This window comes from Astyanax mexicanus, chromosome 25, assembly GCF_023375975.1.
Source record: "Astyanax mexicanus isolate ESR-SI-001 chromosome 25, AstMex3_surface, whole genome shotgun sequence".
NCBI lineage: Eukaryota > Metazoa > Chordata > Actinopteri > Characiformes > Acestrorhamphidae > Astyanax > Astyanax mexicanus.
Genome location: NC_064432.1, coordinates 19932719 through 19954938, shown reverse-complemented (window position 1 = coordinate 19954938; position 22220 = coordinate 19932719). Strand labels below are relative to the sequence as shown.

The 22220-nt window shown below is 37.0% G+C and overlaps 3 protein-coding genes across 4 annotated transcripts in view; 2 read left to right on the top strand and 1 right to left on the bottom strand.

Moving 5' to 3' along the window:
• The window catches only part of gtf2e2 (general transcription factor IIE, polypeptide 2, beta), an 80466-nt gene continuing 58246 nt past the window's right edge, over nucleotides 1–22220 (bottom strand). Inside the window, exons 1-8 of one of the 2 annotated variants that reach the window (XM_049472621.1) lie at nucleotides 14731–14889; nucleotides 13400–13563; nucleotides 5792–5883; nucleotides 2570–2677; nucleotides 2186–2368; nucleotides 1246–1339; nucleotides 1042–1157; nucleotides 1–398 (exon numbers count right to left, since the gene is read on the bottom strand). In XM_049472621.1, the coding sequence (XP_049328578.1) occupies nucleotides 279–398; nucleotides 1042–1157; nucleotides 1246–1339; nucleotides 2186–2368; nucleotides 2570–2677; nucleotides 5792–5883; nucleotides 13400–13562 (876 nt within the window). In that variant the 5' untranslated portion in view covers nucleotide 13563; nucleotides 14731–14889 and the 3' untranslated portion in view covers nucleotides 1–278. Of the gene's footprint in view, nucleotides 399–1041; nucleotides 1158–1245; nucleotides 1340–2185; nucleotides 2369–2569; nucleotides 2678–5791; nucleotides 5884–13399; nucleotides 13564–14730; nucleotides 14890–22220 lie in introns of those variants that run through there. The other variant, XM_049472622.1, reaches the window with a different exon arrangement.
• smim18 (small integral membrane protein 18) lies at nucleotides 6637–9884 on the top strand. The gene is made up of 2 exons (XM_007230207.4): nucleotides 6637–6875; nucleotides 9494–9884. The coding sequence occupies exon 2, from the start codon at nucleotides 9500–9502 to the stop codon at nucleotides 9713–9715; it is 216 nt and encodes a 71-aa protein (XP_007230269.1). The 5' UTR covers nucleotides 6637–6875; nucleotides 9494–9499; the 3' UTR covers nucleotides 9716–9884.
• Nucleotides 16100–20519, top strand: qdprb.1 (quinoid dihydropteridine reductase b, tandem duplicate 1). The gene is made up of 7 exons (XM_007230210.4): nucleotides 16100–16420; nucleotides 17157–17249; nucleotides 17526–17622; nucleotides 17818–17958; nucleotides 18789–18897; nucleotides 19349–19432; nucleotides 19715–20519. Exons 1-7 carry the CDS (start codon nucleotides 16334–16336, stop codon nucleotides 19812–19814), a joined length of 711 nt encoding a protein of 236 aa, XP_007230272.1. The 5' UTR covers nucleotides 16100–16333; the 3' UTR covers nucleotides 19815–20519.

Genomic DNA, 22220 nt, shown 5'->3' with positions numbered 1-22220 from the left:
CTTTTTCTCCATTTAAAGTTTTATTCTAAAACAAAAAAGAGGATTCAACATATTCCTCAAAGCACTGGCACAAAAATATAAGCAAATAAAATAAAGAAACTATGTACAGTCAGTTCACATTTGTACGGTGTCTCTGTTAGTCCTCTGGTGTGTCTGACTGTGGGTTTGGCAATTAGACCGGTCTGATCAGATACACAGTGCACTGGAGAAAACGCACGCGTCCGTCCTCGCTGTCCGAGTCTTTTTCTGCAGTACTGAGCCGTTACGACACGTCAGAATCACTTCTTGGCGGGAACACCTTCTGAGTAGTCCTCCAGAACTCCGTTCAGATGGTCGTTGTGGGTCTTGAACCGTCTCTTCTTCTGTGCACCCGGCTTCTTCCTCTTATGCACCGGGATCTGCAAAAGGACGTTAAAATAATCTCTCTCAGAAAACAGAACTTGAGTGGAAAAAGCTGGAATCTGTAGATAATTGGTTAATTATCAATCACTGTGATTGTTAATCACAGCAATTATTATTACAGAAATAATAAATGCCCAGCATTATCATTACAGAAAATTAGTAAGATACTTCATTTAAACCTGATGAGGCAGACACTGGAGCCAAAAGCATAATGTATAAACTGCTTGTTTAAACCTGCCCACATTATTGTGCCACCTTCACGTCGGCATTAGAGGTCTGCTACATGGGATAACAAAATACTATGGTGCAGATTGATTATGCACGTAAATGTTGTGTTAGATATTAAAGATTTTAATTTACATTCATTTTAAACATGTTTCTTCCCTCTCTTTGTATGATGTGGTCTCTTGTGAGCACTCTCTTTTTTAATAGTAGTGTCTGTGTGTCAGAGCACAATTATTATAATCTTTTTTAATAGTAGTGTCTGTGTATCAGAGCACAATAAATATTATGCATCGTGAAAATGTCTTTAAAAATTGTCTTCACCCAGCACACACTAAGAGCAGTGGCTATACTTTTTATATCAGTGTCTAGGGGGGGGTGTGTGTGTGTGTGTGTGTGTGTGTGTTGGAAACGTACCATTTTCTTTGGTCCTGTCTCCTGCATGGATGAGATGCCCTGTCTCTTCAGGTAATCTTCAATTTTTTCTTCATCTATGGAATCCACAGGAACGCTTCTCCACAGCTTCTGGAACTCTAGAGGACACACAGCATTAGTAAAGTTCTGCTAATGAAGTGTTTCTTGTGTTAATTATCTATTTTCACCTTGAGTACTGTCACTGACCTTCATCCACCTCAAAATGGCAGTGTTTGTCATTGTAGAAAAGGATCTTCTTCTTGTCTGGTCTCGTCACGAATAAGATCTGATCACCTAAAGCCTGTACACAGAAACAAACACAGTAACATAATCAAAATTATCCGGTTTAACACTGCTGCATGGATTTGACTGCACTTACACACAAGAGCATGGTTGAGATTAATAGACCTGGAAGACAACCAATCATCCCAAAAACAACTCTTTTCAAAGAAAGAACTGAGACCCTGTTTACACCTGACATTGGTAAAGCGAATAGTATTTAACTTGGTAGACAACTGCATTTCTGGTTAGATTGAAATCGGTTGGCTGTGAGGAACTTGGACCATCTCCTAAAATGGTTTGAGTGATCAAATTTGTATCTGTTTTAAATGAGTCTCCAAATAGATACAATCTTGATACTTAAAATGCATAAAGTTACAAGCAGTAAATGGGGTCAAAGTGACCCACTGTTACTGCTATTGTAAGTGAAACAACTATAACTACTATTAATCTGGACATTTTAAACAGACATAAAAACTAATGTTAATAAAAAAATAAAATGTTCATACATTTTATAAACACAAGTCATGCTTATTATAGATATGCTAACACAATTTTGAGTATTTTAAGTCATTTTAAGTAATCATTTCACTATGTCAAACAAAGGCACATTTGTATTTTAGGTTTGCTACCACACTAACCTTACTCTTCAACAGTTGGATGGGTTATACAGGTCAGTTGTTAATTTTTCATCTTGCTGAACAGTTATCCCAAATATCCCAGTATTGATATACTGTCCCACCCCTACACTGCATAGTAAAACACGTAATATTACAAGTCTCATACCAGTCATACTAGTAGTCAATTATACACTAGTATACCTCCCACAATCACAATTCTTGCATTATTGTGATTTAAAGGGTCCTACTTTAATAGCTTTGGCAGCATTGGGCAGGCCCTCCTCCACGTCATCCAGCAGCACACCACCTAAACCCTGCTGGTCATGTCTATCCAACAATCTGACCAGAGCTTTCTTGTCTTTCAGATGGTATTTGGGTTTAAAGGCATATTTCCCATCTCGAGTGTCTATTTTAGGATTACTCGCCAAGGCCTGCCGAGAGAGAGAGAGAGGTAGAGAGAGAGAGAGAGTGATAGAGGGAGAGAGAGAGTGAGAGGGAAAGAGACAGGAGAATTAAGCCATATTTGTCCACAAGGGTGTCAAATTAAGCTAAATTATATTTAGTAGAAGGAAAAGTCTAAAAACAATAAGAACAACTGATAATGAAAAGTGATCTTGCATGCGAATACAAACCTCACTCATAAGCCACTGTTTCTGCTTCATGCCAATGTCCAGCAGTTTGGTCTCATCCAGAATCTCATCCAGGGTCAGAGGATGAGTATCACCTCTCTGATGTCTTGTCTGAAAAAGAGAGAAATGATTTTAATTATCATATGGCCAAACTGCTTGATTAAACTCTGATAATTCATGCATTTAAAAAAAAGACAAGAGACAATAGACCGAGGCCTACATTAGAAATGTGACTTTAACACCCACTGAATAGGACTCCCCCTATAACTGTAATGCTTTCAAAACTAGGAGAGTGAGAAAGAGTGCACACCTCCTCCAATACATATGGGGTCAGACTGCCTCTTTCAGAACTGCCACCAATGCAGCATCACTAGGCAGCCAAAGCAAAGTGCCGGATGCCCAGCTCTAAAACATTAGCCAACAGACACCTGTGCCAGCCAGCAACACAATGGCTCAAAAATAGAGACTGGTACTGGACAGTACTTTATTTAATGCTGGACAAAATGGCAAATATTTATATCACAATATTTTTGGTCGAAACAATATAATTCTAATATGGATATAATCAGTATACATGCCACCTCCTGTTCTGTACGTCATCACATACTGACTGACAATACCAGGTTATGGTAAACCAAAAATGCCAGGTACCAGTTTTTTTTGCCAAAAAAGAAATAATACAAGATGGTCCCAAATGCCAGAGGTTATTTTCAGGAGATTATAGGCTACTTAAATCTGTACACACTCTTAATAAATGTTTTACATTAATAGCTAAAATATAATAGTTGCTCTGTAATAATATATACCCAGCACTGCTTAAAATGCTTAAACGTGATGCAAACGTTATATATTTTACCATATTTTGATCAAAAGTTTATTTAGTAAAGACCAAATAATATAAAAACTAGATGTTCTTTATTGTTTTTATTTTACATCGTTTCATTATTGCAATCTGGCCTGGGGCCTTTTATTATGAAGCCCAAATTAGCAGACTAGCCACAATGACTAACTGCTAACTGGCGATTTTAACTGTTTTCTGAGCTTAATTAATGGCTGATAGTTGATGAGAGATGGACAACACTGTGCAGGTAACATTAGTAGGTTCTCTGGTTTGATATGTGGATTATGACTTTACTTATTGACCTCACAACATCAGAATGCAGATATCAGCTTAATGGCAGCTAACAGCCAAACTGAATTAATCTGGGTAGATATGTAAAGTTCTGCTGTTTGATATGAAGTGTGTATGACTTCTGTACGTTACTCAGGTCTTCAGTTATATAGGTCTGAACATCGGCATGTGCTAACAGCCCTGAGGTTCTGAAAACCATTTTCCAGCACTTTAATATGGTTTTGGTTGCTGTTTTTTTAGTTGTATTGGATCATCTAACCAATGGGACATATGAGGCATTCATACCAAACTACTCAGAATGCCTTTGTACATACCAAGACATGAACTTTCCAGATATTAAGCAAGAATCTGTGGGATTTCACTAGAGCCTATATATATATTTTTTTTGTAAACAATGTGCTTAACTTTTCTTTGAACAATTCTCATCAAATAAGGAGTACTTGATTGGCACTATAATTGTAAGTAAAAGTTCTAGTCATAATTACAGCTTTGTTTCAGATAATTGCTGCAATAAATAAACTTTAGTGTGCAGAAAAACAAGAGCTGTGTGGATTAGTCATATGACTGCGAATGACAACAGATGCATGTGTACACACACATACGCACGCACGCACGCACGCACACACACACACACACACACACACACACACACACACACACACACACACACAAACACACAAACACACTCTCCCATACAATCTGTCCTAAGTTGGCGTGGATTGAACGTGTGAAGCAAAAGACTGTTGTGTTTGGTTGTGTGGAGGACAGCAGGTGGTGAATACTGTTAATTCAATTCTTTCATATATCTAAGATAATATTAAGGAAATATTAGACCATAGTAATAACTACATATCTTTTATTTTATTTAATAATACATCTCATTTTAGAGGGCAGGACTTTCAATTATTAGTGATGCACTATTAACAACACAGCAGGATGATATTTCGTCCACTAGATGGTGCTGAGAATATTTTTTTTTCTCCTACATGTCTGATAAAGGATCACTCATTAATATCAGACAAATTAGAGCCAGCTGCATTCCTTGTGATGGCAGATTTTAAAATCTATATTTACAGTTGATTTTCTTTGTTTAATTGTTATAATGATTATATTGGTAGTCAACATATGTATTGATTAATGTTCCATTTAGTTGCTTAATAAACAACTATTTTTGCCATGCCCTCCACTTATGCTTCTTGTGGGTACGGATCCTGTTCCTAGCTTTCTCTATTATAGCTTAAAAAAAAAAAAAACAGCTGAGCGTGTTATTTAAATGCTCTTTAAATGGAACATAAATGTGAAATGTTCTGATATTAAATGAGAAAATACTAATTAATTAAAATACTAATTAATACTAAGTAATCCGTTTTGTTTTTTACTTTTGGAGACCAAGTTGAGTGTGAACAGCCTCTAACCCCTACCCCATTGTGTTTCTGTGTCCAGCATTTTGTCATGTGCACTGCTGTTAAAAATTAACTATTGGTCGATACAAAAATTCTGTCAATTTTATTATTATTATTTTTTTAATCAACATTGCAGATTATGGCAACTAGTCCTTGCAGCCCTAATACACAGCTATTATTATATATTAATCTACTGTCAGTCTAATAGGGGCTCAGTGATCGCTGGTTCGAATCCTGTCCATGTAGCTTGCCATCGCCTACCCAAGCCCTGAGGGAGCACAATTGGCCTTGCTCTCTGGGTGGGAAGATGACCCTCTTTCCCCTCATCACTCCAAAGGGTGATGGCGATCAGCGCAAGGAGTCTGTGAGCTGATGTATCGGAATCGCTGCTGCGCTTTCCTTCGTGTGCGCTTAAATGCTACTTGGCAATGCTGCATCGGCAGCAGTTCAAAAAGAGGCGGAGGTATAGTCTGTTTTCACATGTAGGCATATGCTAGGCTTCTTCCTGGTGTTGGGGCATCACTAGTGATAGTCAGTGGGTTGGGGAATTAGTGGTGTAAATTGGGGCGAACACGGTAAAGAACTTAGAAATAAAATAAAAAAAGTCTAATAGAGAATTAGCAAGAGCTTTTACATTTTATGCTTTGGTGCTGGTGACATGATGTGAGCATGTTTGAATGTATGGGTTACCTTCATGTAGTTGACGATTCGTGCCAGAACTCCAAACTTGTATCCAGAGCTCCCTGAGAGAGCTTTGAGATTAAACGATCCATTACTCGAGTCTGAGAGAAAAACAGAAAAAAGAGGGGAAGACGGAACATTAATATAAGACAATTGTAAAGCCTTTTAAAAACACCAGGATTTTATCCTGATCTGATGTTAGGTAGGTCTAGAAACACCAAAAATATAATTCTATGTAGGAAACACATTTTATGTTTCTACAAATATAGCTGTCATTATGCTATATTAATCAGACTTTAAATCTATTTATTTCACTAGTGAATATGTATGATGTATTCCACTGCATGTTGATTTTTCCCTTGTCAAGCAGGCAATAAAACTTTGAAATTACATTGACTACAGTGATACTCCGTTATAATACAACATTGTATTGTAAAAAGTTAATTAATGACCTATAATAAACTGTTTTTACTGTAAAAATGAATATAAATCATTTTTCAGGATTTTTTTTTCCATCATCAGAAAAAGGTTCATGATCAGTTCTCTGTCATTTATCGGCTCTTAACAGTCTTTACAGCATCCTTATTAGATTAACAGTCAACGATCATCAATATTTGATTACACTGCCCACTCACCCAGCCCTCTGTATATGACAAACACCCCACGCCCACCACCCCATTAAACCAGAGGACAGCCAATCAGAGCAGCCCCCATAAATCATTCATCCAGACTGAGGGTGGGCCACCTGCAGAGCAACAGCCAATAAGGTTGGTCTTTGTGCTGTGTGATGGTGAAATTAGCCAATGGCGTAACAGAAGCTAAAGCTAGCCTGTTTATACTGCAGGGAGGGGCAGAAGGAGAGAGAGAGAAAGAGAGAGTGAGAGAAAGAGTGAGTGAGCACAAGAGAGAGACATACAGTGAAGCGAAGGGACACAAACAGAAGAAAACAAGAAAAAGAGAGAACGAGAGAAAAAGAGAGAACAAGAGAAAGAGAGAGAGCGATAGAAAGAGAGAGAGGCAGGAAGGGCGAGCCACATAGGAAGTGAGTGGGCTGGCAGTACCAGCATCCTCAGCATCCTACTAAGACACACAGGTACGTTATTTTTGATACATTCCTAAGCGCAACATCAGCTAGCGCCGCCAACACACACACACACACACACACACACACACACACACACACACACACACACACACACACACACACACACACACACACACACACACACACACACACACACACACACACACACACAGATCTGACAGAGCAGTTCTGAGAGCATCTATAAAGACAGAGAGCGAGCGAAACTCGGGCGTGTTATAAATAGACTAATGTACAGGAAGCATAATGAGGTCGTATTCTAACATTCTATTAACAAATACACCACATTTAGGGCTCAGATCAGAAAACATGTCCAATCTAATCTGATCAGATATTTTTTATTATTTTAATGAACTAAAACCGCACTAATCTAATCTCTTATTAAACAACCCACATTCTACACTTTATCTTTCTTACGTTTTATTTATATATTACTTCATAAAAGGGGTGTGGCTATTTGCTAAATAACCAGCAGTAATACATTATCTACATTGAAGAACACTTCAAACTTGTTACTCTTTAAGATTGATATATGATGGAAATAGATCTCTGCTCTGATCGGCTGCGCTGTATTGTGCCTTTTAGGGCAGATCAGACCAAAACACTTTTTATAGCATTAATGTGAATGGGTGGGGAATCACTGCTGGATGAACATGTTGATGTGTTGCTTTCTGTAATGTCACATAAATAATTCTTCAGTAATACACAATGAGTCGTATTTTGTAGAAAAATAAATGTTGTTGACTGAAACTAAATAAAAATCTAACAATAATCTACTGTAACAAAAGTGCAGAATAGGTGTATATCATATTGTATTGTACGCAATAAAATTGCAATGAAATGTGACTATAAAAAATATATATATATTGTGATATTGTGACATGCTTGACAGCAGATTAATTTGTATCTGTTTTGCTATGTTACATTTTTATTTTGCTAAACTATCATTATTTATCAAATAGACAAATATTTATAAAAAATAAAACCCACAAAAAATTCGAAGAAATATTATTTTATATCGCCCTTCCCTAGTGTTAAACATTTAGTGCATGCATATGAACTGCTATCATGCTATCATGATTACAAAAGCTCCACAGTGTTCTCAAACATAATACCGCTATTATTTTTATTGCTTTAAAAGAGATGACAATATTATGATCCAATATGTCACACCCCTTGTGGGCACTGCCACAAGGCATGAATTAAAATAAAAAAAAAAATGTCAACAACCCACACACAACCACACACCACCACACACACACACCTTTTGGGTAGCCCTAGTGGAGAGGCGGAGTCCTGAGGGACGCAGAAAAATTGAGAGCCATCTGTCTGTGTGCTTAAAAAAAAGCTGTGAAAAAGGGAGGAAGAGGTAGAGCTATACAAACAGAGACAGAGAAAGAAAGGGCGAGGTAAACGGGCTCTTGAAAGCGAATGTAGGCCAAGATGTGTTGTGCTTTTGGTTCATTAGGCAAAAATTAAATATATAATTGAGATTATATGTATTATATGTACACACACTGATACCGAATTACTATTTTTTAAGACTTTAGTACAGGGTCAATAGGAGAATCATTACTTTATAGATTAATTCACTGAATAGACAGCTTAATGCCTGATGCTTAGTTTCAGTTTCGGAGGATAGTGTACGGTTACATCCCCAATAACGGGACTTTCCTCTTCTACTGACTAAATGACCTGGAAACGCACTGGAGACACACAAACACTTACACTCACACAGCTCGTATTACAGAATTAACTACATTACAGAACACACTGTTACTCCAACAGCAGCTGCCTACACCCCTAATGTACAGCATGCAATCAACAAATACACACTGAATACAGGCTCTGTGTGTTTTCACAGCTGAAAGTCTGGACCAGAAGCTTCATATGTGTTTTTCACAGTATATTGTACATTTAGTCTGGTTATTTTGGGTATTTCACACTTTACTACATCCTGTAATCATCATCCATGTGGGAGGAGTCTTCCTGTACCTCAGAATGTTTCTGCCAGTTCTCTAGTTGTTCTGCCAAATTCTGCCTCTGTGACAGACTTCGCCTCCCTTCGAGTGCAGGTGCCTCACCTTCCTGTAATTGGTCTGAAAGTGTGAACTGCCTAAAAAGTGTTTTTACACTGCAAACAAACCAAACCATGATTTAGTAGATCTGGACCAAGTTGTTGGAAATAAGTGAAAGATGGGCAAGTTTATACACACACACAGACACACATGCGCTGACGCTCCTTCTTTACTGTCAAGTCAACCAAATCAGGTCAGCGCTTTCTGCTGCTGTCATAATATTAATTTCTCATACATTTATTTTCTCTCTGCATCTCTCTCTCTTCCTTTACTCTCCATTTCTTCATCCATCTCTCTTCCTCCTTTATCTGTCTCTCCAATTCTCCCAAAAACAATTCCTTCATCAACCCCTCTTCCATTCAATTTCTTAATCAAATAAGCTCTGATTCAATTCCTACATTAAATCCTCTCCTTTTAACTCCTCCATGAATTTATTTTATATTCAATTCCTCTATCAATCTTTTTCCCATTCAATTTATTCACCAATACCACCCACCCTCATTCAACTCCTCAATCTTTTCCTGTCTGTAGGTCAGTATGAGCGTATCCAGCAGTGGCACTGCACTGGGGCAGCAGGTTTATCCGTTCCATGACGGTTGGAACATCGCCTGCTTCATCATCCTCCTGCTCTTCATCCTCACGGTCCTGTCCCTCGCCACACTGGCATTCCTCTACGAGCTGCTGGACTGCGGCTGCTTCGCCAAGACCAAAACCAACCGCGACAGACGCAGCCAGAGCGAGGAGGTAGTGTAGACAATACAGACACAACGGCAGGAGAGGAAAGCAGGCCAACAGCATGACTAATGAACCGGGAGAAGCGGCGCTATCATGGAATCATGAGATAAGAGACAGACTGGACAGTATTCAGTGGACTGTTTGAGCTCCTGTTAACCAATAAATGTACAAGTCTGTAAAAACAGAATAGCTTGCATTATTTTTCTTTGTTCTATATTTGGAGCGCAATATCAGCATGTTTGCGGTTTAATAACATATATACCATAAGTTACAATGCTACTGGAAACTTAGAAACATGATAGAATAGACCTCTAATGAGAATTTCATTAATAACAACTATCCTTTACTTTTCAAAAAGACCTGATTAACATGAAGGAGCCTGTGCGTTGAATCATTTTATCTATGTTTAATTTATTTATGATATTTAAACATTTTACATTGCAATGACAATGTCTGAATATTCCTAAAGCAATAGTTATTGTAAAAGGCCTAATAATGGTTTTGCTTCTGACTCCCTACCCATTACTAAACACAAGAATGGGGCCACCTGTAGATATCCCACTTATGCATGGTTTAAAACAGGGGTCACCAACATGGTGCCCGCGGGCACCAGGTAGCCCGCAAGGACCTTATGAGTAGCCCGCAGACCTGGTCTAAAAATAGCATTTTTGTTGCTATTCTTTTTTTTTTTTAAATCACAGTTGCATTGGTGTAATTTTAGATTATATTAGATTAATATTAGCTTAGAGATAGCCTATAGTTTATATATTATTATACAATATAATGTAATATAATATGTAATATTATATTAAAATATAATATAATATAAAATGTAAACAATTGCAGAGATTTATAAAAATAGTGTTGCATATTGATATGTGTCTTCACATAGATGAATGTCATTAATTATTAATAATAACATATAATTAAAGGTAAATTGAGAAAAGTTGTAATTTCATGAGTGTGTATCAAACTGGTAGCCCTTCGCATTAATTGGTACCCAAGAAGTAGCTCTCAGGTTCAAAAAGGTTGGTGACCCCTGGTTTAAAATGTGTCTTTTTTTGGTGAGTACAGTCAATTTGCCACAGGTTCTATAAATTAGCTTCTTCAACCCTCATGTTTGCCTGAAGCTACAGAATAAAGGTGTTTTTATTTGCAGAACAGTTCAGCAGTGGGGTCCTATGTCTAAGAATTTATACTGAACTGATAACAGTTAACAGTGAACAGAGCACATGATTATGATCAAGACAATTCTGGTACCATACTTTAATTGATTAATTAGGTTATAATAAAAATTACCTAAATACTGACACTGAAATAATTTTTTTTTTTATGATTTTCCCAATAATCTGTTTCAAAACGAGGGATAGGAATCACAGGGCATCCAACAATATGATATCACGATACATTGCTCACAATAACAATGATATCACAATACTGCAAATACCAGGTACTATGTATTTACTGGTGTCAGTGGAGTAATAAAGCGGTAACTTAAGTAAGTTACTTTAGTGAGCGAGTCTTACAGAGGTAGGACTGCAGCATAGCAACACAATAATATATATTTAGGCTATCTTATTTTTTTAATGGTGACAAAAAGTGGTAAAATGTATTCAAATCTCGACAAAGAAAATTCATAATTATTTTAAAAAAAATATCTATGAAACAGAATTTATTTCACTCCAGTATTAGGCAAAATATTTGCAACATGATTATGTATTACTGACTTCTGGAGAAAATTTCTGGTTGTTTTTTTCCAGAACAACCACATATTGCAGTATAATTTTTGGTTCCGACTTCGCTGCCATTTATAAATTCAGTTGGACAAACTGATTAAAATACTTTAATCGATAAACATCTCCCATGTTTTAACTTCCACTGTTTGTAACATGTAAAGGAAGTAAACCCATGAAATAGGAAGCCCATTTCTTACAAGTGTTTCGAACAACTACTGCAGACCAGACCAATCCAACCACAACAATGCATAAGCACTGAAGCATAAACAGCAAAGCAAACTTGCAAAAGCTCCGCCATAGGTTCTACATTCAACACTTTTATCACATAGTACTGTGGCGTGAGGAGGTGGGGGAGTTGTGGGTCCACCCCACGCCAGAGCTCAAAGCCATGCCTGTCTCAGCTGGCCCGCATGAGGACTGATTGAGCCGCCAGCTGGGAGGCATATATACTCAGCCTCAGCCCTCATTTGGGGAGGACTTTCACTGGGGAGCTGAGGGCTGAGGCTGCGCGGACGATAGGAACAAAAAACTAAGTAAAACTACTGAACTCTAGAGCCCCACTGGGCCGTTGTCATGTTGTGAGTTGTTTTTGGGTGCGGTGGAGGGCATTTAAAAGCCAATAAAGGTATGTTTGAGTTCATTTACTCCCCGAGTCTGTGTATCTCTGTGAGCTTCCTCCTTTCAGGTCAAAGTGGTCACGCCCCTAACCCCAGGGGCCTACCACAGTACGTTAACAAGCACTAAACAAATTATTAATTTAGAATTGAATATTACATTATTGCTTTTTTTCTTGCTACTATGTTTGAGTAAATGTGTTATATTTAACCCAAACTATACTTTTGGGTCATTAAATAATAAACAAACCTGGGTTAAATAGGGCACATATCCAAACTGCCATTATTGTCCTGATTGAAGAACAAAACTGAATAATAATCAGTTGTTTAACAGTTTGACACAAACACTTCTAACCTGTCCTGTTACTTACAGACACCTCCAGCAGAACTGTGGGCTTCAGGAACTCCATTAAACTTTCTGCAAGAAATGTTTCACAGCATGTGTCTTCTCACATTGTAAATCACCCAGATTAGTGTCATCAGTTGCTACAATTACACACTCAACAGGGTTTTCAGATATTGTGGGGCTGAACTGTTGCAACAACATCTTGATAGAATCTGTTAAAAAAAACAATAAACAATGTTTCCCCCATTAGCTTTTCCTGGCATCCCTCATTATGTTTCAGCAACAAACCTCACATTTCTGTTCTTATTCTTGAAAAGTGTCCTGTTTGAATTTGTGTTTATGCTATATTCATCCTGCCAGTCAAAATGTGATATTTAGCATATTTAGATTGTATCCAGATTTTTTTTATAGTCTGAAACCGGAAACAACATGATGTTTGAAATGTTATTTTAATTATATCGGATTTGTACAGATGCGTCTCAGTCTGGAAGCTCCAGACACTTATATCGGATTCCAAAGCATCTTTTGCATCACTCACAGCACAACAAACAGTGACCTCATTAAACCGAGAGTGATGGAAGTGTGGGGATCCAAAAAGATTGCCAAATTGACACCACAGTAACCCAGGCAGACATACAAATATGATCTGATCACTTACAAAATCATAGTGAGAATAGTTAGTTCAACAGATCTGATTTTAGAAACATTATGAACAGTTATGGTGTTTTATTTGAAAAGAACCGGAAGCAATTTAATTTAAACTGTTTAGCAACTCATGGTGGCACAACCATCTAAGTGGTGGTCCTGGATCATTTGACCAATGGTGATTCCATACCCAACAATGGCTCATCAATAAGAACTCATAGTCATATTAAAGTTGGATACATCATGAATCTCTGCTGTCGAAAGGACACAATACATATTCACATATTCCACATAACCCAGCACACAGCAAGGGCTGAGAGATGCATTTACTGCATTTACAAAACACACACACAGTACTGACCTGTGTTGTTTTTTGATGCTGAGGACGACTCTTTGTCGGGTTTGCTCTTTTTTTTCTTGGACGAGCCGGACGCCTCTGAGGATGCTGGTCTTTTCTCTACGGCCGGAGTGGACAGAGCCCTCTTCTTAAAGAGCTCACGCTCTCTTAGCAGGGAGGGGTCCATCCTTCACAAACAAACAAACAAACGCACACACACACGTATATACATTTACACTGAAATATATACACAAGCTATAAACGTACTAAAACACTACAATAAAACTAATACGTAACCTGTAATGTCTGAGTGAAAATAATGTCATTGTAAGGACCAACAGGCAGGCTTGCACTAGGGGTGGGACAAAATACAGCTCTGGAAAAAAATTAAGAGATTTTGCTATTTATAGGTATATGTTTAAACATATTTAACATGTTTAAACATTGGACAACATTTCTCCCAAATGTCCAAATAAAAAATAATATCATTTAGAGCATTTATTTGCAGAAAATGAGAAATCAATATTTCGTGGAATAGCCCTGATTTTTTAATCACAGGGTTTTTCTTCACCAGGTTTTTCTTCACCAGTCATACACACTGCTATTGGATAACTTTATGCTGCTCCAGGTGCAGAAATTCAGCTTGGTTTGATGGCTTGTGATTATCCATCTTCCTCTTAATTTTATTTTAGAGGTTTTCAATTTCGTGAAATCAAAGAAACACATTATTTTTAAGTGGTCTCTTATTTTTTTCCAGAGCTGTATTGATACTGCAATATATAGCTGTTCCTGTTTGCGATGTGTGATCGATAAATTACGTCAAATATTAATATTGTTATTAAAACAGAGGCATTCTAAACTTCCTATTTCACTAGTAACTTAAATGTGTCCTTCTGCTAAAATATATAATACGTATTGTGTATCATGATAAAATTATTGTCATATTTCTCACCTCTAGACGGATCTCTAGAGTTACTTAAGCTAGTTAAGTTAGTTAACCTAGTTTGTTAGCCACCAGGCTAACAGAAGCAGATGTAAGTTAGCTGGGTTCGCTAGCTGTTAACGTGAATAAATATGAACAGTTCGTGTGAATCTGAGTGTAATACTGCTGTAAAGAACCCGGTGACTGTAGTGTACCGTTCATTCTCTCACCATCACTCCTCTAAACCCGGTAAAACGCAGCGTTGGGTTACCGGGGTTTTAACAAAAGCTCTTCATGTACCGCAAAAGAACTTCAGCTAGGCTAGGCTAGGCTAGCGGTTGCTAACGGCAGTCAGTTCCCTTAGATACCGTAGCGCTAAACTCTCACTAATAACAACAATAATAACACAGCTCTGACTAAATAACCCGCTTACCTGACTACTCCGAGCTCGAGACCGATCTGTTATTATCTCTTATTTACTCATTCACAGCTCATCAGCTCCCTTCTTCCACCACATTCACTGAAGAAACAGCACAGCGACTGTCGGCGAATCTCACTACACACAACACAGCTACAGCGAGAGCTGCTGCGCTCCAAACCGCGCACAAACTGCCTACATAGGGAACTTCGGAAGTTTTTTTTATTGTAGTCGTTAATTTAAGATACTAAGTCGTTATTTTGAGATACTAAATTGTTATTTTATTATTTTGAGATTCTATCTCAATATTTTGATATACTAAGTCGTTATTTTGAGATACTAAGCTGTTATTTTGAGATACTAAGTCATTGTTTTGAGATTCTAAGTCTAAGTCAATATTTATTACTTTGCAATTAAGCATTAATGCGAACACTTGTATAGAGAACATTAAGTGCATACAGTGTTTAAAACTCCAGCTGTGTCCGATCCACTTGTACCAACACAACACCCGGTAACACCTCATACACCAACACCATGTCAGTGTCACCGCCCAAATAATAGCAGTCGTCTGGTGGTGCTATGGGATCCTAACCATTGTGGAACAGGGTGAAATGAGGATTAATGTATAAAGTATGCAAAGAAACCGATACAGGACTACAATCTGTAATTTTAGAGCTATAAAGGGCTAAATGATGATTAGTGGAGTTGATGAGTTGGACAGTGTAGAAGATGGTGGTGTTAATGTGGGAGATGGTAGTGTAGGACATGGTGGTGTTAATGTTATGGCTGATCAGTGTATATACAGGCTTTTCTTTGAACAGTAGGAGGCAGAGCAGAGATATTGTATGAACACTAAGCAGACAGAGGGAATAGTGCACAGGCACACTCAATTCTGAATGGAGCTATCCCACAACTTCTGCTAAAGATGTGATGTAACTGTTCTTCTTCTGGGTTCTTCTTCTGTTTCGGAAGAGCCACTTCAAAGTATGTTTCCTATTAAACATACACTAGGGGGTCTCCCTAGTAAGTCTAAAATAAATGGGTTTATGAGGAGCCATTAAGAAAATTTTAAGTTTATAAATGTTTGATCATTTTTTTATATACTGAAAATATATGTATATATTTCCTTAGCACAGACATTGCATGTTTTAGTACTGAAACTGTAATTCTAAAAGCTTTAAACTCCAGTTTTACGTCTTTAAACTATAAGTGTTAAAACCTTTTTTTTTTTTTTGCTCTGACTGCAACTCATGCATCATCAGCTAGCGCTAAATAAAATAAATAAACGCTTAAAATAAATCACTAATATATGAGTTTCACATTTGAACTGAATACAGAAATAAAGTAACTTTTCAATAATATTAAAATTGTTTGACCACAAATTAATGTAACTTATTTGTAAAGGGATTTCATTTAAAGAAAACTCTCTCTCTGTCTTTAAAGTGCTGTTATAGTGTGACTCCGGCCTGATAGGGGGCGATCAGAGCACACTGAGCTCAGAGCTGTAAACACACGCACTCACACAGACACAGTGGGGATACAGGCTGATTACTCTACTCATTTCCCTTTGAATATCTCTACACCTGTGTTTCCCGAAGCTGCAGGAGTGTAGTACAGCATGGCAGCGGCTCAGAAGGTGATTATTTACGGGGGTAAAGGAGCTCTGGGCTCGAAGTGTGTGCAGTACTTCCGATCCAAACACTGGGTGAGTGATCCACCACTACCAGCACCATGCTGCTGCTGTCAGAGCTCTCTCCCAACAACTCTTACTACACCACATCTCATTTATTTACCTCAGCACCTTCCTCAGCCTATTTAAGTGATTTACAAAAATCTCATAATTGGATATATAACTACTGGATTACCTTTCAGGTTCCTAGAGTTTTTGTGAGAAAGTAGTGAGAGATTTAGTGCCACTAAATCAGCCTATTTTAGATTATATCAGCTGTTTTATTCATGTTAATTTGATTTTCTTTTTTACTTTTTGATCCTTTGCATTTTTATGTATTTTATTTATTTGGTCCTTTTTTATTTATTTTATTGTTTGTTTGTTTGTTTTATTTATTATTTTTTGTTATAGTTTTGTTTATGTAGTTCCTTATTTTAACCTGATTAAAAACTTTTAATTTTAATTTTTTAGTCATTTCAAGTTGTACATTTTCAGCTGCATTGAAAAATATATATATATACAAACAACGTTTGGACACACCTTTTTAATCAGTGTTTTTTGTTGTTTGTTTAATTTATTTTCCACATGAAAACACACATATGGAATTACTTAGTAACCTGTTAAAAGTGTTTGGCCTCCACAATCCCCTGACCTAAGATTTGCGACATACTGGAGCACAGCATAAAGGAACAGCAGCAACTATTGTTCAGCAAGGAATTGTTGCATATTTCTGATGTTTTCACTCTATCAGCTGTGGGTTTGTTTGTTACAGTGGGTTGCCTGCATTGATTTAAATGTGAATGAAGAAGCAAGTGCCAATGTCACCGTCAAGATGACCGACTCCTTTACTGAGCAAGCCAACCAAGTGAGTGATCAGACCTCATGTCATAGCATTGAAATAAAAGCATTTCAATAAGAGCTAAACAAAACAGGCAAAATGCATGTACATACAGTGTGTATAAAAAATTATTCATTACACCGTTTCACATTTCGGTATTGTATCGTATAAAAGCGGAATTAATTTTGTATTTAAGTGGCAGTGGTACCAGTAGATACCCTGAATAATGTGTATATGCATTTATATTTACACTGTATATGGAAGTGTGTATGGTGCTATATTTAGAACTGAAAATCATTTCAGGTTACAGCTGATATTGGTGAACTTTTGGGGGAAGAGAAGGTTGACGCTATTTTGTGTGTGGCTGGAGGCTGGGCAGGGGGCAGTGCCAAGGCCAAAGGTGAGAACACCCCACACACACACACACACTTTCCACTTAACCAGCATTGATAAAGACAGGATAATTGCTGAATATTGATTCCTAAAATGTGAAGCAAAACAAACACTTTTTTCAATACTTTTAAGCACTCCACATCATATCTTATTCAAATATTTACAATCTCCCTCCCATTCTCTCTCTCTCCCTTTCTCTCAGCTCTGTATAAGAATGCCGACTTGATGTGGAAGCAAAGTGTGTGGACGTCCACCATCTCCAGTCACCTAGCAACCAAACATCTGAAGGAGGGGGGGCTGCTCACACTCACGGGCGCTAAAGCGTCACTCGAACCGACCCCAGGTACACAAATACACACACACACACACACACACACACACACACACACACCTACACATACACATAGAACAGGGTATAGGCGAGAACTTGACAATATGATATGTATCATGATATTGGGGTTACTTTTCAATATATCACTATATATTATGATAATGTAAGCTAGGCAATATACTGGAATGTTTTAAACTTCAATCAAAAAATCCAATTAAAATCCAATCAGAATATTGGGTGGGTGGGGTTTAAACAACACTGGTACTCCCACACACACACAATTTAATTAGATGCACCAACCAAACAGGCAGTGAGCTGTGGAGCAAAGAAAAAGCCTTCTCTGTAATTGTAATGGCATACCACTAAATATATTTTGGGATATCATATCTGAACTAACTATCCTACATCAGTACCTGACCTCACTAATGATCTTGAGGGTAAATACAATCAAATCCTCTAGAATAGCAGTGTTCCAGTGTGTAGTGTAGTGTATTGTAAAACTATCCCAAGCAGAGACTGTCTTTGAGGTCAAAAGAATAATTCTGTTAGATTAGCAGGTGTTCACAAACAACAAAAATATATTATTATAGTACGTTTAAGTTGTAAATATATTTTATATATCTGGTAAAGGCCTTCACACTCAAAACCACACGAGTGAGTTCAGGAAGGACAAGTAAGAAGAAGTTCATGTGAATAGTCCTGTAGTAGGACCTGAATGAGAAGTAGTTAGAATAACTAACTAATAATTCAAGAGATTCAAGATTTAGTCCTGTGTTTCCCATTCACGCTTCTTTAAAAACATATATGTAACTATTCTGTTCATCCTGTCTCTGTGCCTGCAGGTATGATTGGCTATGGCATGGCAAAGGCTGCAGTTCATCAGTTGTGTCAGAGTCTGGGTGGAGCTAACAGTGGACTTCCTGCTGGAGCTAGTGCCATTGCCATCCTACCGTGAGTACCAGCATCATCCCACACTGATCTTTTAGAATCACATCTGATACAAACTCGCTGTCAAGATGAGTGGAGTGAATGTTGTTAGAATGCAGTTAGTGTGTGGAGGAACTAGGACAGGGGTGGTTGCTTTTAAAAATTTCATTTATCTTGACACATCTCAATAAAGGCCAGATTTGTGGAAATATTCTCCCACCTAAGCTGTGGATCTCTGCAGCTCCTCCAAAGTGACTATAGGCCTTTTGGCTGCTTCACTAATCAGTGGTCTTCTTGCCTGGGCTATAGGTTTAGGTGGATGAACATGCCTTGGTTGTTTTGTAGTAGTGCCATAGTACTTCCATTTTCAGATGATGGAATTAACAGTGCTCTGTGAGATTATCATAGCTCTTGCTTAACACTTCTCCACTCATTTATTTCTGATTGTATCATAACTGTTGTTTACTTCATGCAGAGTTACTCTGGACACGCCCATGAACAGACAGTTCATGCCAGATGCTGATGTCAGTGCCTGGACACCGTTGGAGTATGTAGCTGAGTACGTATTGTCCATTGGTGGATCTGTGATGTTGTATTGCTTGTCAGCGTCTGCTGAACAGTCATATTTAATCACTTTCAGAAAGAAAAAAAAAATCATATTTAGGGTTAGTGTACAACTCCAAATCAGAAACATTTGGGAAAGTTTGGGAAAGAATATCATTAAGCAAAAATATTTTGAAATATCATGACCTTATTTTATGGTCATATCCCCCACCCGATTGGTTACTGATGATAAGTTAGTTGTTATTGGGCTCTTCACTGAATATTCTCTATCTTGTAGATTGCTCTATAAGTGGGCAGTGGGAGAGGAGAGACCAGCGTCTGGAAGTCTTGTGCAGCTGGTCACCACAGACAGCAAGACGGAGGCAACAGTGCTGTAACTGCAGATAGGGGTGTGTGTTTCTGTGTGTGTGTGTGTGTGTGTGTGTGTGCACTTGCCTGTGTGTGTGTGTGAGTATGTGTGTGTGAGAGAGAAAGAGAGAGAGAAAGAGAGAGCATGGAAATCATTCTTTATTCTGCAATACTATCTGATACTGTGCTGGAAATTCTGTGGATATGTAAATGTACGGTATATTGTGATAATCATCACCTGTTAACTTGAATAAAAACACAATCCCGGTTAACAAAAACAAGAATTCATCAGAAATGCCAACCTTTGTCATATTGATTAACATACTGTAACATAAGAACATGTATGTGAAGAGAAAAGTTATAATAAGAAAAAATGGATCTAAACCGTCTTAATCATCACAAATGTTTTTTTTTGTTTTGTTTTTTTTAGCTGAGTAATGACTTGACCAATTTTGGTCACAACGTACTGCAGTCATTCAGTCTTTTTACAGAGCCTAGTGCAAGTATTTTAACTTTTTTGGCATTTTTTTTTTGCTGAATTTAGCAATTATTCAGCCTATGTCAATACAGTCTTGCTACCGCTCAGAAGTTCAGAAGATGTTTTGCATTAATGTTGTTGACCTTTTTGAAATTCAACTTTTACTTGAACATGGTTTCCAAAGGACAAAGCTGAACAAAGATACAATTAAACAAACACATTTGAATATAAATAAAATCTTATTGTAATGATCTTAGTCTGATTCCTGTATGTTACATAAAAAAAAAACATTATTTAAAGGAGAAATCCAATGTGAAATGGACTTGGGTTGTAGTTAAACATGATAACAAGTACCAACTTGTAGAATAGCCCCCAGCATTCCACAATACATCACTTTTAGCTGATGCTCCCAACCATCTTACAATGCCAGTGATAAGAGCATAGTGTTGCCCAAGCAAAGAAATCACTGTTTTTACACCATTAACAAGCTCAAAATAGAGCCACACTTTATTGGTAGAATTCTGAGAGACCTGACATTTAAACCGAGGCACTGTGAGCTTTAAAAGTGCACAGGTAGTTTATTAAAAATGGCTGTTTATACACACAGTACCTACAGATAGTTCTCAGGAGCCGGCATCTTAAAATTAAGTCACAATAATTTGACCAAAGTCGACCGAAGAGTACAAACAAACAGGTGGGATGGGGGAATATTTTTTCCATTCAAAATAATTTGCATGGAAATGCATGAATATATTATAGAGACCATTTTAGCAACAGCTGAAATTCATGCATTTCCACTGAATTCATTTTCAGTTGACTCATCATGACTTAACTTTTTTTTATAAAATGCTGGTGTGATTAGTTAGAACTTGAGAGAAAGCCAGCTCATTGTAAAATTGTACTTTTTATTGTATTTATTTTTTACCCATTCAAATGTTTTAATAAAATATATGCTTCAAAGAATGCTTGCATAAATTAATATTACTCATGAAGTAATACATCCTAATGGTATTTTAGCTTTAGAAATGGTCTCTGTTACACTCAGAAAAGAATAATAATTAATTATTTAAATAAAATTGGCTTAATTCATTTAACTGATTCAAATATTTTGAAAGCTTTTTTCAGCTGACTGGGCTCACATGGATAAAATGAATATGGTTCAGCAAATATTCATACTGATGGAGCTCTAGTAGGGGTGTATTAATTTAGAAAATTAAGTTTTAAATTTGACATGATTCAATAAAGATATGTCTCAGTACAATGCATTTTGTAAATGATAAAAAAAATGACTGTTCTCACTTAATTAGAATAAACTACATAATAAAAGTAAAATATATGAAACAAAAGCTAGCTGTCTCACACTAAAGTTATATTACTATAAGATAAAATGTTGATTATTAAAATAATAATAAAGTCAATTAGTGGTTGCTGTTTATTTTGTAGTGATTTTTTATTGTTGTGTTTTCAGTCATCAGTCTGCCCTAATGAAATGTGTATTTTCTATTTTTTACCACTTGAGGGAACTGTTGTGTTGTACTGGTTCAGGGTGATATCTGCAGTGTTTGCTGTGATTAACAGCTTTAAGCCTTTTGTGGCATGTTGATATCAGACCCATATGCTTTCAGTCATGATTTTCACCTTTTCATATATAAGCATCCAGTAGATGCTAATAAGATATGAAACATGTTTCACAAAACGTATTATAATATTTCATAAAAAAGATTTGATAAATTAAACAAAAATAAAGTCAGCAATTTAGTCAGTTCAACTCAGTGCCCTCAAAATCTATCCGTATAATCAGAGCTGGATTATGGAAAACGTGCCCACTTATTTCTGTTTTCCCATTATATCAGAAATTGATTGCAAACACGAGTCCAAAATGAATGGGGTAAATGAAGCTAAATGGGTAAAGACTCATAATGATGTATTTCACAGAGAATGCAAATAAAACATACCT

Coding starts and splice junctions, on each gene's coding strand:
- smim18 (XM_007230207.4), top strand. CDS start 9,500: ATGAGCGTATCCAGCAGTGGCACTGCACTGGGGCAGCAGGTTTATCCG.
- qdprb.1 (XM_007230210.4), top strand. CDS start 16,334: ATGGCAGCGGCTCAGAAGGTGATTATTTACGGGGGTAAAGGAGCTCTG. Junction 17,959..18,788: donor GTCACTCGAACCGACCCCAG/GTACACAAATAC, acceptor CTGTGCCTGCAG/GTATGATTGGCTATGGCATG. Junction 19,433..19,714: donor CCGTTGGAGTATGTAGCTGA/GTACGTATTGTC, acceptor TCTATCTTGTAG/ATTGCTCTATAAGTGGGCAG.